We start from the raw sequence: 21,383 nt of genomic DNA on the forward strand, positions 1-21,383 counted from the left end.
ATACATACCTAGCTCTTAAATCTACAAAATAACAAACTATTAACTATCTACTAACTATTTAAACTGAATAAAATCATTAATTTCACGTCAATCATTGCATTTTAACGCCATGTATCAAAGGTTGTTGCAGGGCAACAGCAGTGTCACTCAAGTGCCAAAGCACACTCTTTAAATAGATCGGTACATATATTTTTCATAGAATCCACAGAAGATGTACTATCTTGCGATACAAATCGTTATCGAGTTCTGAAATTACCCATATCGTGATAGAATATTTAATCCTTATACCATGGTCTGGGGAATACTTGATTCTGATTTGCTGCATTGCGTGCATTAACCCCTGATATACGGACACCTGCTAGGCCAGTCAAATTGTCGGTTCATCCTTCAAAACGAGAGCTGGTAAATTGTGAAAAAATAATTAAACTCTAATCAGACAACGTGGATAGATGCTATAGACCCTAAAGTATCTGTGGCATAAAGGCTGGGACGAATTTCAAGTTATAAATGATGTACAAATTATGTTGAAAGTATAGACCGTCGTGATACCCATTGAAACGAATGGCGCGGTTATTCGGTCTGCAAACGGAGAGCTGGTAAATTGTGAAAAATGAATGAAGCTGTAATCAGACAACGCGGTTATATGCTATAGACTCGAAAGTAACTGTGGGATAACGGTCCATCCTATTTATGTGAAAAACTTTATATTTGGATTGTAAAACGCATGAAAATATAAATGAATGATCTTAATTTATTTTCTTTGGCAAGTGACCATGGTATAAGCGGGATAATGCCCTACGATGTGTCAAAAATATGTTTTATGGATCGTACTTAAAGGGGACCACTTTTTGAGGGAGATGAACTCAAACAGAGCATGCATTTAATAAGCATGCAATACGAATGAGAAAAAGCTTAATTATTAAAATATTTGAATTGTTTTATTACGTTGGCAAGCAAGAAGTAGAAAAAATGGGATAATCTGTCTTCTTAAAAGGATTTGTGCAACCCACTGCACAACAAGACATTATTGCGGCTCTTGTCGCTCTCGTCTCTTTCTGCAAACAACATGCGCGTAGAGCGGGGAGCAGGGCCGACGGACTGCGGGGGAAAGTGAGGCAGTCGTGGGGGGGCCCAAGGCAGAGGGGGGGCCCATGGCAATTAAAAAAAAAAAAAAAAAAAAAAAATATGTTGAATTATCCACCAGCCCATAGTGTTAGGAGTCGCACACGGCCACGTCTCTCTCTCCCCCCCCCCCCCCCCCCGTCAGCAATTGCTCTCTGCCCCCCCCCGGTCAACAATTGCTCTCTGCCCCCCCCCCCCCCCCGTCAACAATTCAGCGCAGGGGGCTGGTAGGGGGAATTCGGGGAGGGCCCATCAGTACCTCTTGTATACAGGACCCAGGATTTGGTGCAACGGCCCTGGCGGGGAGTGACGTAGACTGATAATCCCTTTATATAGTAGATCATTGGGCTCTGTAATCATTATCACACTATTTTTCCTGTCACTGCTACGCTGATGACATAATACAATTCCCACTGTATTTTTGGGTTCGTTTAGGTCAGGGAAGTAGGCGTGTGGTCTACTTGGCAGCTGGTAGGCTTTGAATTCCTGTTTTACCTGTTGGGTTAGCTGCTGCCCGTGACCCGGCAGCGGTTGCATAGTGGTGTTGGACTTGTTTTTCTGTTTTATGTTCACCAATGCCCCAGTTAGCCCCTGATTACCATCCTCTGTTGTTTCCAGTCCTTTCTTATTGACCAACACTTTGCTCATCTATCATCCATAACCCGGCCAGCTAACATCCGTTTCCTCCCCCAGTACCCCTAGACAGTGGGGTTGTAGCAATGTCTTTATTGTGATGTTCATTTGGAACATGTCTGCATTTCGATCATTTTTTGGATTGATGTAGAGTTTCACTCTATAAATAAATATGTATTGGCTATATTGTGAGCAGAATAATTTACCCTAATTTGCTTTATAGGTATCCATGATGATTGCAGATTACATTTTAAGGGTGACCCTGTTCCTATTAAAGTTCCTAATTTGCCACAGAGGACAGTGGCATGTCACAGTTGATTCTCCATCATACCAGACAATCTTTGGAAACAAGGTGTGGGCAACGCCACACCTGGGTGAAACAGTACAAAGGTGGAAACAAAAACCAGGTGTTTCATTTCATTACAAATGCCATCTAATACCGGTCATCTTGTTGATCGTCTCGTTGGGTTGATAACTAGCAGCCGTCATAAAGGCTATCTTTTACAGTCGGCTCATTTCCATTTTACTGCTTCAGGTAAGGCAGAATCTTTTTTTATTTTTGGGGGTTTTATTGTGTGCTGTTAAGTACTTTGTAACCTGCTTTGAAAAGGGGATACACAAATAAAGTGATAGGCTATAATTAGGGCTATACTACTGCTTCTGTTCTTTTTTTAACATGAGTCTTAATCCGTGGCTAATATGACTATTTTCCTTTACGGATGCCTGAGATATACAACTGTTTAAATCATCATGATGCTAGTCCAGTTTTCTTTTGTTTCAGGTTTTCCTTTCTTGATGGGTACCCTCCACGGGTTCGTTGCCCTTTTTTTTGGCCTTCAGATCGTCACACTTGCAATGGGCTTTAGTAGTGGGGGATTTTTTCAGTCTTGCACTTCCCTGTTGCCTGACCATTCATTCAATGGTGTAGATTTTCCCCCACAGAACAGCGATATACCTTTTGAGGTCAATGCCATCGCCGGTGAGGGGGAGTCAATTATCGGTAGGCCTATATGAATACTGTTCTTTTTTTTTTTATAGGGAATATGTAGCCTACATATCATTTTTTCTCAACGTATGTGATCTCTGATCTCTTCAATCTGTATTTGTTTAGTGACTCTAGGAAGCAGGTCGTCTGCTGCTCAACCATTTACAGGGTTCATGGTGGATGTCCGGAAGTCAGAAATAGATCCTGCCAATGGAAGTTTCGTTGAGTTTGGTCCTAGAAGTACTGGCTTGACGTGCAATGGCATTCAGGTAAGCTGCTACTACCAACTAACTTAATAAATCATCTTTACTGAAAAAAAAAAAATGTCTACATGTATAAGTCATATAATTACTGCAGTGACTTTATATAGACCTGGTTTGAACCCTTGTTTGACATAGTTTATCTTTGTTTAGGATTCTGCTGTTACTCAAAACTCAAACGTTCCGAAGACTTTTGTTCAAGTTAAATGGCAAGCACAGGAAAATGGATCCTCTTCATTCTTTTTGCGGTAAATGTCCATTCTGTTATTTCATACACCTTAATTAATTAAGACTACCCTAATAATGTATGAATGTTTAGGCTTCATTCAATCAGTTTTTTATCTCAGGCCTACCCATAGGAAAAATTTAGAAAAAGTACATCAGGAACATGCAATAAAACAATCCATAATTTCCCCTTACAATTTTCCAATTAGTGAAATGGTTATATTCATGGTTCTTTTTCTAACTTCGCTCGGTGTTTCACTATGAGAATCGCCTAGGCGTGACCTACTACTGGAAGCTCCAATTGCACCACGTCTGTCCTTGACAGACAGGTCGGACTGTGCCACAGGGTCCCGCCCCCTGAACTTATACAGTCGACCCGCCCTCCTCAAATCATTCTCGCTTTCTTCCCGTGAGAAAGCTACTCAAGCTCCCTCAGCTTATCAGCTTTAAACTGCTTAACAGTTCACAGACGGGCCGTCAAGGATTCCGTCGTCGAACGCAGTCGTAGGCTTTTAACCTGGTTCGGCTGAGTAATAACTTCGTAAGAAGCTATCTGTTACTACACCCGCTGGGCAGTGTCCGCATAAAGGCGAGCTGCTTCTCCGGTTACCCTGTATTTATTTACAGGTGTCACTGGTTTACGGTGTAGCTTATCGGCTAACGCGTCAAGGCGAGTTTACCGCGGCACAGTACACATTAGCTTGTTGGCTGAGCCAAAACACCCGGAGTATAACGAACGCATCACGGCGAGTGAACTCTGCGGTATGCCTTCGCCCGCCACCCCCGCCAAAGGGTCGGAGCCGAAGGCTAGGGAGGCTGTATCCCGCCTGTGCCCCGCGTCATGTGGGGCCTCCATATCAGGCCGGGACCCCCACCCCATGTGCATAGCGTGCATGGGCATTAAACACGCTCAAGCTTCGCTAGCGGACCCGCATTCATGCGCTCACTGCACATCGATGCCGGAGAAAATTCTGGAAAGGAGGCTAAGGGTGACGGTGGCTACCAACCAGGATCCCTGCCTGGCGGGTGCCCCCGCTATAGCCTCAACGAGCACCCATCAGTCCCACGCGACAACGAGTTGGGCGGACATGATGGAGGCGGCATCCCCACTCATGCCCCCGCTATTCGATGATTTACTTCTCGAGGCGGAACCGGGCACTGAGGACGCAGAGGGCGACGGCGACGCCAACTTTGACCTCCTCTACATGGACGGAATTGAGGAGGGGGAGGACGACTCCACTTTTCCGGTCCAACTGTCCAGACCCCCTAGCGCCTCTGACGCTGTACAACCGGTAGACGTTAACCTGTACGAGGTGTGCAAACGGGCCGCTGCAAAACTAGGCATTCAATGGCCTGCAGCCCCGGATGCTGAAGGGGCAGAGAGAGACCTATACGACGGCAAGAGGCTCCCACCAGCCCAGCCGCCTTCTAAGCAGCTCTTACCAGCAGTTCCCATCTGCATGAAGGAAATGAGCCGCTACTGGTCCAGCCCATTTAAGAGCAAGCTTCCCACCAAGGGCTGCTCAAAGCTGGAGATCCACGGGATGGGTGAGCTGGGGCTGGCCGAACCCCCAGCTGTGGAGCCTTCAGTGGCTTACCACCTCCACCCAAACCGTCGCTCTCTCTCCGCCTCTTCAGGCATCTCCCTGCCTGGTAAGATGGACCGCCTCACCGCTTCCACTTACCAGAGGATGTATAAATATGCAGCGCAGTCGGTATGCTCGCTCAATGCCATGACACTACTGTCTGCATATCAGGCTGAAATCCTAGAGGAAATGGGTCGCCAGCTAGACTCTGGGTCACCCAACCCTGCCCTCTGGGATGAAATTTGCAACGTCAATGACCTGGTCCTACGCTCCTCACGGGGCGCAGTTCAGGGCTGTGGCCGAGTCATGGGACTCGCAGTCTCGGGTGAGAGAGCGTTATGGCTCAGTCTCTCCGGACTGAGTGACGCGCAGAAAGCCGAGGTCATGGATGCTGCATATGACCCAACCAAGGGTCTGTTTGGTCCAGCGCTGGAAATGATGAGAGAGACCAGCACTCTCAGGAAACAGGAAGGAGAGGCCTTCGATCTCTGCCTTCCCCGAAAACAGGCTCCCCGCCCACCCCAGCCAGCGAGGTCAGGCTTTGCGGCCGCTGCAGCGGCAGCAAGGGGAAAACAAGGGGGAACCAGGCCTCAGAAAGTCTACAGACCAGCCCACGCAGCTGGCCCACAGGCCGACCAACAGCCTAGGTCAGAGAACCCAAGGCCATGGGGCAAACACTCCTTCGCTGCTGCGGCAGCCAGGAACCGCTCTCCCCACCCCGGGGATGGGAAGAAGAAGCGTGCGACCTAGCAATCCCAGCTTCTCTCTCTCCCCCTCCCATGAAGAAAAGAAAGCTTGGGGGGGTAGAGCAAAGCCCAGAGTGTTCAAGTTCTCCAGGGGCCCTTTCTCAGTCTCTCTCGCCTCACGTTCAGGGCGAACTGAGACAGGGACAACGATTGACACAGTGCCACCAAGCATTTTCCCAGTGTCACAAGTTATTTTCCCTCGTTTTAAAGGTGAACACAATAAACCCTGCATTTTCGCAACCAGGCCCAGAGCCAAGGGTGAAATGCACAAAACAAGACAAAATAAAACAATGTCTTGGTCCCTACATTCCCATGGGGGGAGCTCACGCTTCTCCTGTGAGGGCAGGCCTCTCCCCTTACGTCCCAAGGGTGACGTTGTTGGGGCGCGATCTCCTGAGCCCGCTCGCTGCGCGAGTGGAACAGTGGCGCGCATGCGCAGTTCACCCGTGGATCCTGTCTACGGTTTCCCAGGGTTACAGACTGCAGTTTGCTATGAAACCACCCAGATTCAACGGCGTGTTTGTTTCTATGGCCAGTGGGGATTCGGCACGAATCCTAGAGGACGAAATATCGTCCCTGCTTCGAAAACAAGCGATCAGGGCTGTCCCGAACGAGCAAGCCCAACAGGGTTTTTACAGGGTATTTTCTCATTCCGAAGAGAGGGAGCTCGTCCCTTCGCCCCATATTAGATCTCCGTGTGTTAAACAGACACCTGCGCAAATACACGTTCAGGATGTTAACACACAAAGTGCTCTGTCGTTCAATCCGTCCAGGGGATTGGTTTGTAACGATCGATCTGTCAGACCCATATTTTCACATTGCCATCTATCCCGCAAAACGGAAATTTCTCCGGTTCGCTTTTCAGAACAGGGCTTACGAATACCAAGTGGTCCTGTTCGGGCTATCGTTGGCCCCGAGAGTGTTCAGCAGGTGTGTGGAGGCAGCACTGTCACCGCTAAGAAACAGCGGCATCAGAATATTCTCTTATCTGGACGATTATCTGATATGTTCCAGTTCACGCGAACAGGCACTCAGAGATTCTACTACGGTGGTAAATCATCTGAGGACTCTGGGATTCAGCATAAATTGGGAAAAGAGCCGTGTGGACCCCGCACAATGTGCGGAATATTTGGGTCTCCACATAGACTCTCTCTCTTATCGCGTCACACTATCAGAGAGGAGACTAACGTCTCTCACGCAGTGTCTCTCCCTCTTCAGGCGGGGAGAGACCGTATCGTTCAGGTTATGCCTACGCCTGCTTGGCCTTATGGCTTCGGTGATATCAGTAGTGCATTTGGGTCTTCTGATGATGAGAGATTTTTAGCGCTGGGTCGCAGCATTACGTCTGTGCTCCCGTCGCCACCTGAATCGCAAGGTGAAAGTAACACCAGCGTGTGTTACCGCTCTCCGCCCGTGGTCGGTGCGCACGGTTCTGACAGCGGGCATCCTGCTGGGGGCGGTGTCGTCCAGGGTAACCATGACAACGGACGCGTCCTTGTCAGGGTGGGGTGAGACAATGATGGGCAGAGCAGTGAACGGCACCTGGAGTCGCGATCTAGCTCAGGCTCACATAAACCTCCTAGAACTTTGGGCAGTGTTCCTTGCTCTAAAACACTTCCTGCAATTTATCCACGGCCGCCATGTCTTGGTAAAGACAGACAATTCCACTGTAGTGGCATACGTCAACCGGCAGGGCGGCACTCGCTCACTGAAACTACACGAGTTAGCTCGAGAAATTATCTTGTGTAGCAGCACCAGACTCCTGTCCCTTCGGGCGACGCATGTACCGGGGGTCCTGAACAGAGGAGCAGATCTTATGTCCAGAGGAAACCCCCTGTACGGGGAATGGACTCTTCATCCACAGGTTGTGGGACAAATATGGCGGAGATACGGCTTGGTAGCCGTAGATCTCTTCGCCTCGCTGGAAAACACTCAGTGCCCGTTGTTTTTCTCCCTGTCAGACGTAAGGGCTCCCCTAGGGGTAGATGCGCTGGCCCATCCGTGGCCAAACGTGCTGCTATATGCCTTCCACCCTCTCAGCCTGATCTCCCCCACCCTAGCCAGGGTGAGAGAACAGAGTCTGTCGCTAATCCTGATAGCGCCGCGGTGGCCATCCAAACATTGGGTGGCGGATATAGTGCAACTCCTGGCGGGCGACCCATGGCCCCTTCCCCTGAGCAGGGATCTCCTCTCCCAAGCAGGCGGGGAGATTTACCATCCGCACCCGGACCGCGTAGCGCTCTGGGCTTGGCCCGTGAGAGGTGGAATTTGAATGCGGCAGGCCTGCCTGCACAGGTCGTTGACACCATTCAGAATGCAAGGGCCCTTTCCACTCGCCGGCTCTACAGTGGCAAGTGGCGGGTTTTTGAGGACTGGTGCGACTCGAGGCACGCACGCCATTCCATATCAGTGTTCCGTGGTGGACCTACTGTGTTTCCTACAGGGTTTATTGGAAAAGGGTAAGGCCTTTTCCACGATTAAAGTGTACTTGGCGGCCATCTCAGCTTGTCATGTTGGCTTTGGGGATAAGCCTGCAGGGCAGCATCCCTTGGTTTGTCGCTTCATGAAGGGGGCGCATCGCAAGCTCCCAGTTTCCAGGCCCCTGGTCCCTTTGTGGGATTTATCGGTGGTGCTGGATGCCCTGTCTCATCACCCTTTTGAGCCGTTGGAGGCGGTGGGGATGAAGTTTGTGTCGCTGAAGGTGGTGTTGCTCTTAGCTTTAACCACAGCTAAGCGTGTGAGTGATTTACAGGCATTGTCTATCCGTCCTTCATGCTTGCAGTTTGCTCCGGGGATCTCCAAGGTCTGTCTGCGGCCCAATCCGGCTTTTGTGCCTAAGGTGGTTGAGTCGATCTATAGGTGTCTCACGGTGGAACTGTCAGCGTTTCACCCGCCTCAGTTCTCCTCTACGGAGGAGCAGAGACTCAACACATTATGCCCGTTACGGGCCCTACATGTATATGTGAGTTGGTCAGCTGCTTTTCGGAAAGGGGATCAGCTGTTCGTGTCCTGGGCCACTCCCCATAGAGGCAAGCCTTTGTCCCGCCAGAGGCTATCCCACTGGATTGTGGAGGCTATATCTCTTGCTTATGAAAGTAGGGGCTTGCAGCACCCCCATGGCTTGAGGGCCCACTCCACAAGGGGTATGGCTACTTCATGGGCCTTATTCAGGGGAGTGTCGGTGCATGACATTTGTGCTGCGGCGAGCTGGGCTACGCCTCACACCTTTGTTAGGTTTTATAGGCTGGATGTCTCAGGGCCTTCTGTTTCTCAAGCCGTGCTGGAGACGATCTCACCAGACTCAAAGTGATGTTTGCTGCCTGGCTGAATTTGCATAGCTTCGGGAGACATATGCAATACGGGAGTGGTCTATATCTCCCATAGTGAAACACCGAGCGAAGTTAGAAAAATAACTTTGGGTTACTTAACGTAATCCCTGGTTCTTTCATAACAGAGTGAGGTGTTTCACCAACACGTCCCTCCTTGCATTTACACGGAAAGAAACCGGTATAGAATGATTTGAGGAGGGCGGGTCGACTGTATAAGTGCAGGGGGCGGGACCCTGTGGCACAGTCCGACCTGTCTGTCAAGGACAGACGTGGTGCAATTGGAGCTTCCAGTAGTAGGTCACGCCTAGGCGATTCCCATAGTGAAACACCTCACTCTGTTATCAAAGAACCAGGGATTACGTTAAGTAACCCAAAGTTATTATATGGCCTACATTAACTATGCATGTATTTATTGGTTTATCTGTGTGTTTGTGTGTGTGTGTGTGTGTGTGTGTGTGTGTGTGTGTGTGTGTGTGTGTGTGTGTGTGTGTGTGTGTGTGTGTGTGTGTGTGTGTGTGTGTGTGTGTGTGTGTGTGTGTGAGAGAGTGTGTGTGTGTGGGGGGGGGTGTGTTTCAGAGCCACATTTGTTCAAGATTTCACCACATTTTGGAGTCCAGTGAATGTCACTATACAGACACCAGCTTCAACAACAAAGCCATCAACTACAACACTAACTTCCAAGCCCAGTACAGAACAACCAAGTACAGAACAAACAAGTACTACACTTGGTACAAATCAAGGTACTAGTGCTATTCAACAAATTACTACAGATACTACACAACCAAGTGCTACACAACAATCGTGTATTGTCGAACTACTAAATATATATTCTATATTTGATGCATCATCAGGTGGAACAACCTTAAGCGTACTATGTAGGCCTATCTATTATGTGAGCTTGATTATTTGTTCATGGAGTATACTTGATGGCTTTTTTGTCATCAAATAGCGCCAATGTCACATGGGACGTGTTTTTATTTCATAAGGTTTTACCATTTTTGCTGTTATTAAAACCATTGTGAAATGCCTGTTGTTTTTTTTCAACCATCTACTACTTTCTTATACAAAATTATATTTGTTTTAACAAACTTTAAAACTCTCATTGTTCTCTATTCCCGCCGGTACATGACATATGGGTTGCCTCGTACCTGGTGCTCCCTCCCTAATCATTTATCCGCCACTGGAGAGTGTTGGGTACACGCCCCTGTGGGGGAGCTTTGATTACGCACTGTTTGCATTCCAAAATTTGATTGACAGGTCAGATGGATACTCTGAACCAATGAGGGAAGAGAGGCCCTGCAAGGTCAGAAATGAGCAGGGAGAGGTCAACATCAAGTGTATCTCATGTTAAGAAATGTAAAGAGACATACTGTATGTAGTCAACCAGAACTCATATTCTCACAGAGCATTATAATAACTGATGGATCACTGATGTATTTCTAAAAGTGACACTCAAAATATATACCTAGCTCTTAAATCTACAAAATAACAAACTATTAACTATCTACTAACTATTTAAACTGAATAAAATCATTAATTTCACGTCAATCATTGCATTTTAATGCCATGTATCAAAGGTTGTTGCAGGGCAACAGCAGTGTCACTCAAGTGACGAAGCACACTCTTTAAAAAAAAAAAAAACTCAACCAGCATTAGATCGGTACATATTTTTCAAAGAATCAACAGAAGATGTACTATATCGCGATACAGATCGTTATCGAGTTCTGAAGTTACCAAAATCGGAATAGAATATTTAATCCTTATACCATGGTCTGGGGAATACTTGATTCTGATTTGCTGCAGTGTGTGCATTAACCCCTGATATACGGACACCTGCTAATTATTTCCAGTCAATTGTCTGTTCAGCCTTCAAAACGAGAGCTGGTAAAATGTGAAAAATAAATGTAACCCTAATCAGACAACGCGGTTATATGCTATAGACTCTAGAGTAACTGTGGTATAAAGGGGGACGAATTTCGTATTATAAATATGTACAATGCATAACGTTAGCTCTCTGGCTCATAGCTGAGCGGACTAGAATACTTCCTGTTGCCAAGTCGTAGCTAAGGTCCGTCCTATTTACTGGAGGAGTGAACAACATGTCCGTTGCATAAGAACCTTACGGGAGGGTAATGATTGTTCCAGGTATAAGTCAAACCCTCAGGCATTACCATGGAGACAAAGTTCTGGCTTGTGAAAAACTATATTTGGATTGTAAAACGCATGAAAATATAAATGAATGGTCTTGGACTTTGCGGGGGCTACCGTCCTTCGCTGTGCGTCAGACGGTTCTAAGGCCTCCGCATCGTCCATTAATTCCTGATAATGGACGCCTCGTTGGGCATTATCCCTTACATATCGCACAGGCCTACCAGAACTCGAGGCACACTCAATAAACTTGTTTGTGTGTTGACATACAATATTTTGAAAGCTGCAAACTGGTATATCCTACATTATTGACCTACATTGAAATCACTGGACTGCAAGAGTGATAATCTTCGACACAACACCTTGTTGTGTCTTTGAATCTTTTCAGATCCTCAGAAGTTGATCTTTGCCCTGTCCATTTCTTCTCTGGCTCCAGCCAGTTTAAATAATTTGACGATACAGACGGCTATTGAAAAGGTATAAAAACGTGTGTGTGTGTGTGTGTGCGTGTGTGTGCTTCAAATACAATATTTTGTGATACCTACATTGAAAATGTGTATGTATTTGCTGAAATTTTAATTTAGTTTATCTTAATGCGCAACCCAAGTGAGATGACTAATCTAACCACATCTCTCACAGCAAGGCTGATCTGCACACAGAACAATTTTCCTTGGCCTCACAGTTTCTTCAGTGTTTTCAGAATATCAGAATATATCAGTGGTTTGTTCAATTAATATGACGACATACAGGGAATACTCAAAAACGGCTAGTCTGAACTTCGTTTTTTCCAAGGTGGAGCAGAATGCCTAGTGCTAGTTTTACACCCAACGAAATTTCTAGCTACTGGGGGAGCATAGGTAGGCTAGCGGAACTTATAATAATGTTAGGAAACCTCAGAAAGTGAAATTTTCCTGCCATGGGATCTTTGAGCGACTTTGAGGATTTAGATAAGCGCTATATAAGTTGAATGTATTATTATTATTGTTATTATTAAATGTTGGGTATGGAATTCGCTTTTTTGGCCATTTTTGCAAAATTACTTGAAATCCTTATCATAACCCGCTTACAGCCACTGAGTTAGAAGTACTGACATGAAAATTAAACAAGTCAATCATCTGTGGAAAGGGCAGGGCTCGAAAAACTCCAGCCAATCATTTCCAGCGCCACCGAGTTGCATTGGACAGTAAGTACGTCAATCAAACGGTCGTACTGCACTCCCCCTCCCCCGCGCCCCGCGTGCGACCCCTTCGTGCAGTACTCGTGACCCAGAGCAAGCTCCTGTTTGTTGTTATCCTGCGGTAGCGTCTGGAACTAGTTAATCCACATTTGGACCTAGCAGTAGAAAACAATTTCCATGGCAGACAAGACGCCACCATCCCCACCACCACCACCACCACCAGCAAAGAGAAGGAAAACTCTTTTTCAGAGAGTAATTGATAATAAAAACGCTGAAAGAGAAAAACTGAAATCAAGAATAATCCTAGGCGCTGCTTTCGAACGTTGGCGGCAACTGAAGGACGAGAAGGGTCTAAAAACCGATGCTTGTGTGGCGGTTGACCTAGTTTCAAAGTTTATACCGTTTATACTCGGTAATACCGGTGTTGAGACGAGTGTATTACTCGGTGTGAAAATGTCCACACCGCGGCAACCCTAGTGAAAACCAGGACTTCCAATACAATTATATGAAACAAACATACATTTTCTAAAAATAGTAATGATTTATGTGACCGTTTAATGTTTATAACATCTGGTGCACCGTATCTACCATGTATATAACACATTGAACATTGAACACATGAAATGGAAGAAATTCCATTATGCCCATGTACTTTCACCATACATAACTATATAAAAAATAAAAGGGCCTGCAGGAAAATATAAATACAGTACGCAAAAAATTTACTTCGACGGAATGTTTCTGATCATGCTTCAGCTTCAGATGCCGTCAAGAGGGGTCTCTGGTCGTAATCAGTCGCAAATCCGTCCCTGACCAATCAGCATTCATTAGCAGAATGCTAGCGTGTACGGCCAACAACGGCCCAAACTGTATGAAATCGAAAGGACATAAGTACTCATTCATTCGACTTTTGAACTATAATCTATATTGAACTTGCGGAATCTACAATAAAATTTGCGATATTTCAACGACAAGCAGGTGAAAGAGACATATTTAGCCGTCTAGCCCCATTGACTCCCATTCATTCTGGACTCGCCCGCGATCACACCCAGTGGATGTCTAATAGAACTACAACCAAGATCGGTACAATGGGGCGTATAGGAAGTGCCCAGGCTCTTCGTAGACGGGCTCTGCTAGTACTTGCAGAGCCCGTCTACGAAGAGCCTGAAGCACGATCAGAAACATTCCGTCAAAGTTAATTTTTTGCTACTGTATTTATATTTTCCTGCAGGCCCTTTTATTTTTTATATAGTTATGTATGGTGAAAGTACATGGGCATAATGGAATTTCATATTGCATTTTATTAAAATGCAATAAAATGCAATATGGAATAGGTCCATGGTTGGAATTCGGGAAAAGACTCGTAGCTGTCCTTGCAATGCCTCTTTGATTTGTTTCAATAAAATGTCAGAAACATACCCATCTCATTCGTATTTGGATTCTAATTGGAGGAAATTTTAAGCCAAAATACATGGAAAATGTCTTTTCTTTATGATAAATACGGGATTCGAACTCATACCATTTTTTGGGGGGAATATTTCAAGCTGAGATTCCATTCCATTGTGCCGTTGAGCCACAGAAACTTGATCATCTGCAGTACTAAAAAGCACAACTAGACTTCCTAAGAGCAGGAGGCAGCCAGATAAACTTGTGACCCGACTGTCCATGTTATTATAGACCATGGTATTTGTCTCGTTTCCAAAAAGAAGAGGCCATTACACCAGTTATTCAAAACCTAAAGTTGCGTTTCCCTCCACTGCCTACAACCCAGCCAAAAAGTATGTTATTCGCTCTTTCGCTATCATTTTGGTCACCTGATGTGGTGTAGTCTCTTGCTCTGGATCGTTTCTAAGCAAAGCAGCGAGCTCGAGAATCAATCAATATATGTGACGCTAGGCAGTATCACTCCAGACACAACGTTTATTCAAATCAACAAAACATACCTACAGATCATCCAAGGGAGATAATGCACCTGACTAGTTATTTCGGGGTCATCCCTATGTTCCCCGGGCGCAAAGGGTTAGGGTCAGGGTTAGGGTTTATGGTCCCTAACCATAACCAATCGGAGGTGAGACATTCTAACCAATCACAGGGGAATCAGAGGCGAAAAAGGCGGTACTTGCCCCTACCATCCTACGAAAAAAAGATTTGCTCACAGGGTCCTATGTTCCCCGGTCACATACAAAGCGGGGAACATAGGACCCGGGAACATAGACACGCTCCCGTTATTTCAGAAAAGTAGCCTATACGAGCAGAAAAGTGGCACATGCGGTTTGCACGCCCTTCTCCGGTGCGATCCGGTGCAGGCATGTTGGTCGCTCTTTCGTACCCCGCATCCCGCTGCTCCTCTAGACCTGCAGCGGCCTCCCGCAGCAGCTCCGCGATCGTCTTTTCTGCCATTTTCACATTATTACTATACGTGTCGTCAACCCAGTCAAACCTGGCACAATGCTAGGCATAGAAAATAAAGTGCCAAGTACTACGTCGTGGATGATCAGCGTGTTCCAATACCCGTACTGTCCGTACTTACTAGCCAAAATTTGAGTACGCAGTACGTTCCAATTCAGATCCGGCGAAAAGAAGTATACTTCAAGGACCCGGATGTCGTACTCAAAACGGGCTAATCGTGAAGTGTGGATCGAAGGACACTCCCCGTACTCAACGGCAGCCATCTTAGCTACGTAGCGGAAGAGGCGGAGCCAGGCTGAGCCAAAGTCGGCGCATTTTCCACATAGCCTGCATTAATAGTCATTTTGTAGTTTTTATAGTTTTTATAGCTTTTTATAGCTGCTAGGCGTAAAGAGTTCACCGTTCAAAGCGGGATGTTTATTGCAGGGGATGAGCCGCGGCGGCAGTCGTGATCGTAATTTCCGGTTAGTGCACCACGGAGTACTCGATTTGGAACAGCACTCACATCTGAAAAATTAACGTACTCAAGTGAGTACGGATAGTACTTCCTTTAAGTGTACTCATGGAAGTACGGGTATTGGAACACGGGTCTGACGAGGAAGTGACGTAGTTCCCGCCCAGACGCGATTGGCTGTTTTTGCAATGCGTTTTGCATAATCTTTTGCAAAACGTTTTGCAACATTTTTTGCAAAGAGTTTTGCGAATTGAAATGTAATTCAAATTTCGAAACACACGGAGCGTTGCGTATTGCATTGCAATCACGGAGACGCTATAGCTTTTCAATATGAATAAAGGAACTAAAAAAAATTGGGTTCTTCCGTTTGATAATGTCGTCAAAAATATTACTGTATTATAGACACTAGCAGACACAGAGAACCCCATCACCACAGTCAATACTGACACAGGTTCAAATAACAATAATAGTATTCATAATTATTTGAAAATGAAAACTTATGAAGTTATGATGACATCAGTGCAGTTTAGCCACAAGGTGGCGCAGTTATTACATGAAGAGTAGACCTGAGGGCTTGACTACGTCGGAGGCTCAACATATCCAGGCTCTAGTGTTCATAATCCGGCTCAACAAAACCTAAAGCCCCGCTCAGAGTTAACTGGTATGACGACGGTGGTCATTGTCCGGCTCTGAGCTTTGCGCCCTGTGCACGTTCACATCAAAGTAGCTGCGATTGCGGGCTGCAGATTTCCTCACAGCAGAAAATCAACAGCCCGCCATTTCCTGCTCTGTGCTATCTTGGTTCATATCCTACCTGAAGAATCGCACCTTTCAGGTCACATGGATTGGCTCCTGGTCCAAACCCTGCACTCTCGACACTGGTGTTCATCATGGCTCTGTACTGGGGCCCCTTCTGTTTTTCCTATAGGGGGATTATTTGTTTATCAACACGGCGGATGCGAGCGCAGAATTAAAAAATAATAATAATAATAAAATAAAATTTTGTTTGACCGGTTGCCATCGTTATCTCTGTGTGGTTAATTTGCAGTTGCGGTGTTAATTAGCGATTTTGTCAGCTTACTGTTACATTAAACTGTAATCAGAAAATGTGGTTACTGTGGTATAAAGGCTGGAACAAATTTCGAATTATAAATATGTACACCTTATGTTGAAAGTATAGACCGTCGCGATTCCCATTGAAACGATGGCGTGGTGATTATTCTTCAAAACGAGAGCTGGTAAATTGTGAAAAATGAATGAAACTGTAATCAGACAACGCGGTTATATGCTATAGACTCTATATGGTAGATCATTGGGCTCTGTAATCATTATCGCACGATTTTTCCTGTCACTGCTACGCTGATGACATAATACACTTCCCACTGTATTTTTGGGTTAGTTTAGGTCAGGGAAGTAGGCGTGTGGTCTACTGGGCAGCTGGTAGGCTTTGAATTCCTGTTTTACCTGTTGGGTTAGCTGCTGCCCATGACCCAGTTGCATAGTGGTTTTGGGCTTTGTGGTATAGTGCAATGCCCATTCTGCCCAGGTAGTGGCACTATGCCACCAGAGTTATGTACCAGAGTGGAGGTAGAACGATACACGGGAGTAGATTAAAAAGCATGCTATGAATCTTCTCCGTCTCTCACTGCTTTACACTTGATACTATCCACTTACATACACAAAGCTTGTTTTTCTGTTTTATGTTCACCAATGCCCCAGTTAGCCCCTTGTTACCATCATCTGTTGTTTCCAGTCCTATCTTATTGGCAAACACTTTGCTCATCTATCATCCATAACCCGGCCAGCTAACATCCGTTTCCTCCCCCAGTACCCCTAGACAGTGGGGTTGTAACAATGTCTTTATTGTGTTGTTCATTTGGAACATGTCTGCATTTTGATCATTATTTTGATTGATGGAGAGTTTCACTCTATCAATAAATATGTATTGGCTATATTGTGAGCAGAATAATTTACCCTAATTTGCTTTATAGGTATCCATGAAGATTGCAGATTACATTTTAAGGGTGACCCTGTTCCTATTAAAGTTCCTAATTTGCCACAGAGGACAGTGGCATGTGACAATTGATTCTCCATCATACCAGACAATCTTTGGAAACAAGGTGTGGGCAACGCCACACCTGGGTGAAACAGTACAAAGGTGGAAACAAAAACCAGGTGTTTCATTTCATTACAAATGCCATCTAATACCGGTCATCTTGTTGATCGTCTCGTTGGGTTGATAACAAGCGGCTGTCATAAAGGCTATCTTTTACAGTCAGCTCATTTACATTTTACTGCTTCAGGTAATGCTCTTTTTTTATTTTTGGGGGTTCTATTGTGTTCCGTTAAGTACTTTGTAACCTGCTTTGGGAAGGGGATATACAAATAAAGTGATAGGCTATAATTAGGGCTATACTACTGCTTCTGTTCTTTTTTAAAATGAGTCTTAATCCGTGGCTAATGTTACTATTTTCCTTTACTGATGCCTGAGATATACAACTGTTTAAATCATCATGATGCTAGTCCAGGTTTCTTTTGTTTCAGGTTTTCCTTTCTTGATGGGTACCCTCCACGGGTTCGTTGGCCTTTTTTCTGGCCTTCAGATCGTCACACTTGCAATGGGCTTTAGTAGTGGGGGATTTGTTCAGTCTTGCACTTCCCTGTTGCCTGACCATTCATTCAATGGTGTAGATTTTCCCCCACAGAACAGCGATATACCTTTTGAGGTCAATGCCATCGCCGGTGAGGGGGAGTCAATTATCGGTAGGCCTATATGAATACTGTTCATTTTTTTTTTTATAGGGAATATGTAGCCTACATATCATTTTTTCTCAACGTATGTGATCTCTGATCTCTTCAATCTGTATTTGTTTAGTGAGTCTAGGAAACAGATCTTCTGCTGCTCAACCATTTACAGGGTTCATGGTGGATGTCCGGAAGTCAGAAATAGATCCTGCCAATGGAAGTTTTATTGAGTTTGATCCTAGAAGTACTGGCTTGACGTGCAATGGCATTCAGGTAAGCTGCTACTACCAACTAACTATTTAATCATCTTTACTGAAAAAAAAATAATGTCTACATGTATAAATCATATAATTACTGCAGTGACTTTATATAGACCTGGTTTGAACCCTTGTTTGACATAGTTTATCTTTGTTTAGGATTCTGCTGTTACTCAAAACTCAAACGTTCCGAAGACTTTTGTTCAAGTTAAATGGCAAGCACAGGAAAATGGATCCTCTTCATTCTTTTTGCGGTAAATGTCCATTCTGTTATTTCATACACCTTAATTAATTAAGACTACCCCAATAATGCATGAATGTTTAGGCTTCATTCAATCAGTTTTTTATCTCAGGCCTACCCATAGGAAAAATTTAGAAAAAGTACATCAGGAACATGCAATAAAACAATCCATAATTTCCCCTTACAATTTTCCAATTAGTGAAATGGTTATATTCATGGTTCTTTTTCTAACTTCGCTCTGTGTTTCACTATGAGAATCGCCGAGGCGTGACCTACTACTGGAAGCTCCAATTGCACCACGTCTGTCCTTGACAGACAGGTCGGACTGTGCCACAGGGTCCCGCCCCCTGCACTTATACAGTCGACCCGCCCTCCTCAAATCATTCTCGCTTTCCTCCCGTGAGAAAGCTACTCAAGCTCCCTCAGCTTATCTAGGTTAGCTTTAAACTGCTTAACAGTTCACAGACGGGCCGTCAAGGATTCCGCCGTCGAACGCAGTCGTAGGCTTTTAACCTGGTTCGGCTGAGTAATAACTTCGTAAGAAGCTATCTGTTACTACACCCGCTGGGCAGTGTCCGCATAAAGGCGAGCTGCTTCTCCGGTTCAACTGTCCAGACGTGGACGACTCCACTTTTCCGGTCCAACTGTCCAGACCCCCTAGCGCCTCTGACGCTGTACAACCGGTAGACGGTAACCTGTACGAGGTGTGCAAACGGGCTGCTGCAAAACTAGGCATTCAATGGCCTGCAGCCCCGGATGCTGAAGGGGCAGAGAGAGACCTATACGACGGCAAGAGGCTCCCACCAGCCCAGCCGCCTTCTAAGCAGCTCTTACCAGCAGTTTCCATCTGCATGAAGGAAATGAGCCGCTACTGGTCCAGCCCATTTAAGAGCAAGCTTCCCACCAAGGGCTGCTCAAAGCTGGAGATCCACGGGATGGGTGAGCTGGGGCTGGCCGAACCCCCAGCTGTGGAGCCTTCAGTGGCTTACCACCTCCACCCAAACCGTCGCTCTCTCTCCGCCTCTTCAGGCATCTCCCTGCCTGGTAAGATGGACCGCCTCACCGCTTCCACTTACCAGAGGATGTATAAATATGCAGCGCAGTCGGTATGCTCGCTCAATGCCATGACACTACTGTCTGCATATCAGGCTGAAATCCTAGAGGAAATGGGTCGCCAGCTAGACTCTGGGTCACCCAACCCTGCCCTCTGGGATGAAATTTGCAACGTCAATGACCTGGTCCTACGCTCCTCACGGGGCGCAGTTCAGGGCTGTGGCCGAGTCATGGGACTCGCAGTCTCGGGTGAGAGAGCGTTATGGCTCAGTCTCTCCGGACTGAGTGACGCGCAGAAAGCCGAGGTCATGGATGCTGCATATGACCCAACCAAGGGTCTGTTTGGTCCAGCGCTGGAAAAGATGAGAGAACATCGGTGTCGGTGCATGACATTTGTGCTGCGGCGAGCTGGGCTACGCCTCACACCTTTGTTAGGTTTTATAGGCTGGATGTTACAGGGCCTTCTGTTTCTCAAGCCGTGCTGGAGACGATCTCACCAGACTCAAAGTGATGTTTGCTGCCTGGCTGAATTTGCATAGCTTCGGGAGACATATGCAATACGGGAGTGGTCTATATCTCCCATAGTGAAACACAGAGCGAAGTTAGAAAAATAACTTTGGGTTACTTAACGTAATCCCTGGTTCTTTGATAACAGAGTGAGGTGTTTCACCAACACGTCCCTCCTTGCATTTACACGTGAAGAAACCGGTATAGAATGATTTGAGGAAGGCGGGTCGACTGTATAAGTGCAGGGGGCGGGACCCTGTGGCACAGTCCGACCTGTCTGTCAAGGACAGACGTCGTGCAATTGGAGCTTCCAGTAGTAGGTCACGCCTAGGCGATTCCCATAGTGAAACACCTCACTCAAAGAACCAGGGATTACGTTAAGTAACCCAAAGTTATTATATGGCCTACATTAACTATGCATGTATTTATTGTGTGTGTGTGTGTGTGTGTGTGTGTGTGTGTGTGTGTGTGTGTGTGTGTGTGTGTGTGTGTGTGTGTGTGTGTGTGTGTGTGTGTGTGCGTGTGTGGGGGGGTGTGGGTGTGTGTGTGTGTGTGTGTGTGTGTGTGTGTGTGTGTGTGTGTGTGTGTGTGTGTGTGGGGGGGGTGTGTGTTTCAGAGCCACATTTGTTAAAGATTTCACCACATTTTGGAGTCCAGTGAATGTCGCTATACAGACACGAGATTCAACAACACAGCCATTAACTACAACACTAACTTCCAAGCCCAGTATAGAACAACCAAGTACAGAGCAACAGACTAAAGAACAACCAATAACAGAACAACCAAGTACAGAACTATCAAGTACAGACCAACCAATTACAGAACAACCAACTACAAAACAAACAACAACAGAACAAACAAGTACAGAACAAACAAGTACAGAACAACCAAGTACAGAACAACCAACTACAGAAAAAACAACAACAGAACAACCAACTACAGAACAAACAAGTACAGAACAACCAACTACAGAAAAAACAACAACAGAACAACCAACTACAGAACTACCAAGTACAAACCAACCAATTACAGAACAACCAACTACAAAACAACCAATAACAGAACAAACAAATACAGAACAACCAAGTTCAGAACAACCAACTACAGAACAAACAATAACAGAACAAACAAGTACAGAACAACCAACTACAGAACTTCCAAGTACAGAACAAACAATAACAGAACAACAGCGTACAGAACAACCAACTACAGAACTACCAAGTGAAGACCAACTAAGTACAGAACAACCAACTACAGAACAAACAAGTACAGAACAACCAACTACAGAACAGCCAAGTACAGAACAACCAGCTACAGAACTACCAAGTACAGACCAACCAAGTACAGAACAACCAAGTACAGAACTACCAAGTACAGACGAACCAAGTACAATCCAACCAAGTACAATCCAACCAAGTACAGAACAACCAACTACAGAACACACAATAACAGACCAACCAAGTACAGAACAACCAAGTACAGAACTACCAAATACAGACCAACCAA

At 45.7% G+C, this 21,383-nt stretch overlaps 2 protein-coding genes across 5 annotated transcripts; both read left to right on the plus strand.

Moving 5' to 3' along the window:
- Positions 1-2,027: 2,027 nt before the first annotated feature.
- LOC132468935 (putative ferric-chelate reductase 1) lies at positions 2,028-11,758 on the plus strand. 4 transcript variants are annotated; one of them, XM_060066771.1, is made up of 6 exons: positions 2,033-2,290; positions 2,537-2,755; positions 2,867-3,009; positions 3,154-3,248; positions 9,463-9,626; positions 11,423-11,758. In XM_060066771.1, the coding sequence occupies exons 1-6, from the start codon at positions 2,182-2,184 to the stop codon at positions 11,515-11,517; spliced, it is 825 nt and encodes a 274-aa protein (XP_059922754.1). In that variant the 5' UTR covers positions 2,033-2,181; the 3' UTR covers positions 11,518-11,758. The 4 variants fall into 4 exon arrangements, 3 of the variants coding, with proteins under 3 accessions (XP_059922755.1, XP_059922753.1, XP_059922754.1); XM_060066772.1 differs by lacking the exon at positions 9,463-9,626 and having other exon boundaries at positions 2,028-2,290; XM_060066770.1 differs by lacking the exon at positions 11,423-11,758 and having other exon boundaries at positions 2,028-2,290; positions 9,463-10,434.
- A 4,617-nt stretch (positions 11,759-16,375) lies between these two features.
- LOC132469675 (putative ferric-chelate reductase 1) lies at positions 16,376-21,028 on the plus strand (the record flags this gene model as incomplete). Its single annotated transcript, XM_060067670.1, has 5 exons — positions 16,376-17,377; positions 17,619-17,837; positions 17,950-18,092; positions 18,236-18,330; positions 20,494-21,028. Coding segments are annotated over exons 1-5 (1,101 nt in total), but the record flags the coding sequence as incomplete, so codon positions are not given.
- Positions 21,029-21,383: the final 355 nt, after the last annotated feature.

The sequence above is a fragment of the Gadus macrocephalus genome, chromosome 12 (assembly GCF_031168955.1).
Source record: "Gadus macrocephalus chromosome 12, ASM3116895v1".
Lineage (NCBI taxonomy): Eukaryota > Metazoa > Chordata > Actinopteri > Gadiformes > Gadidae > Gadus > Gadus macrocephalus.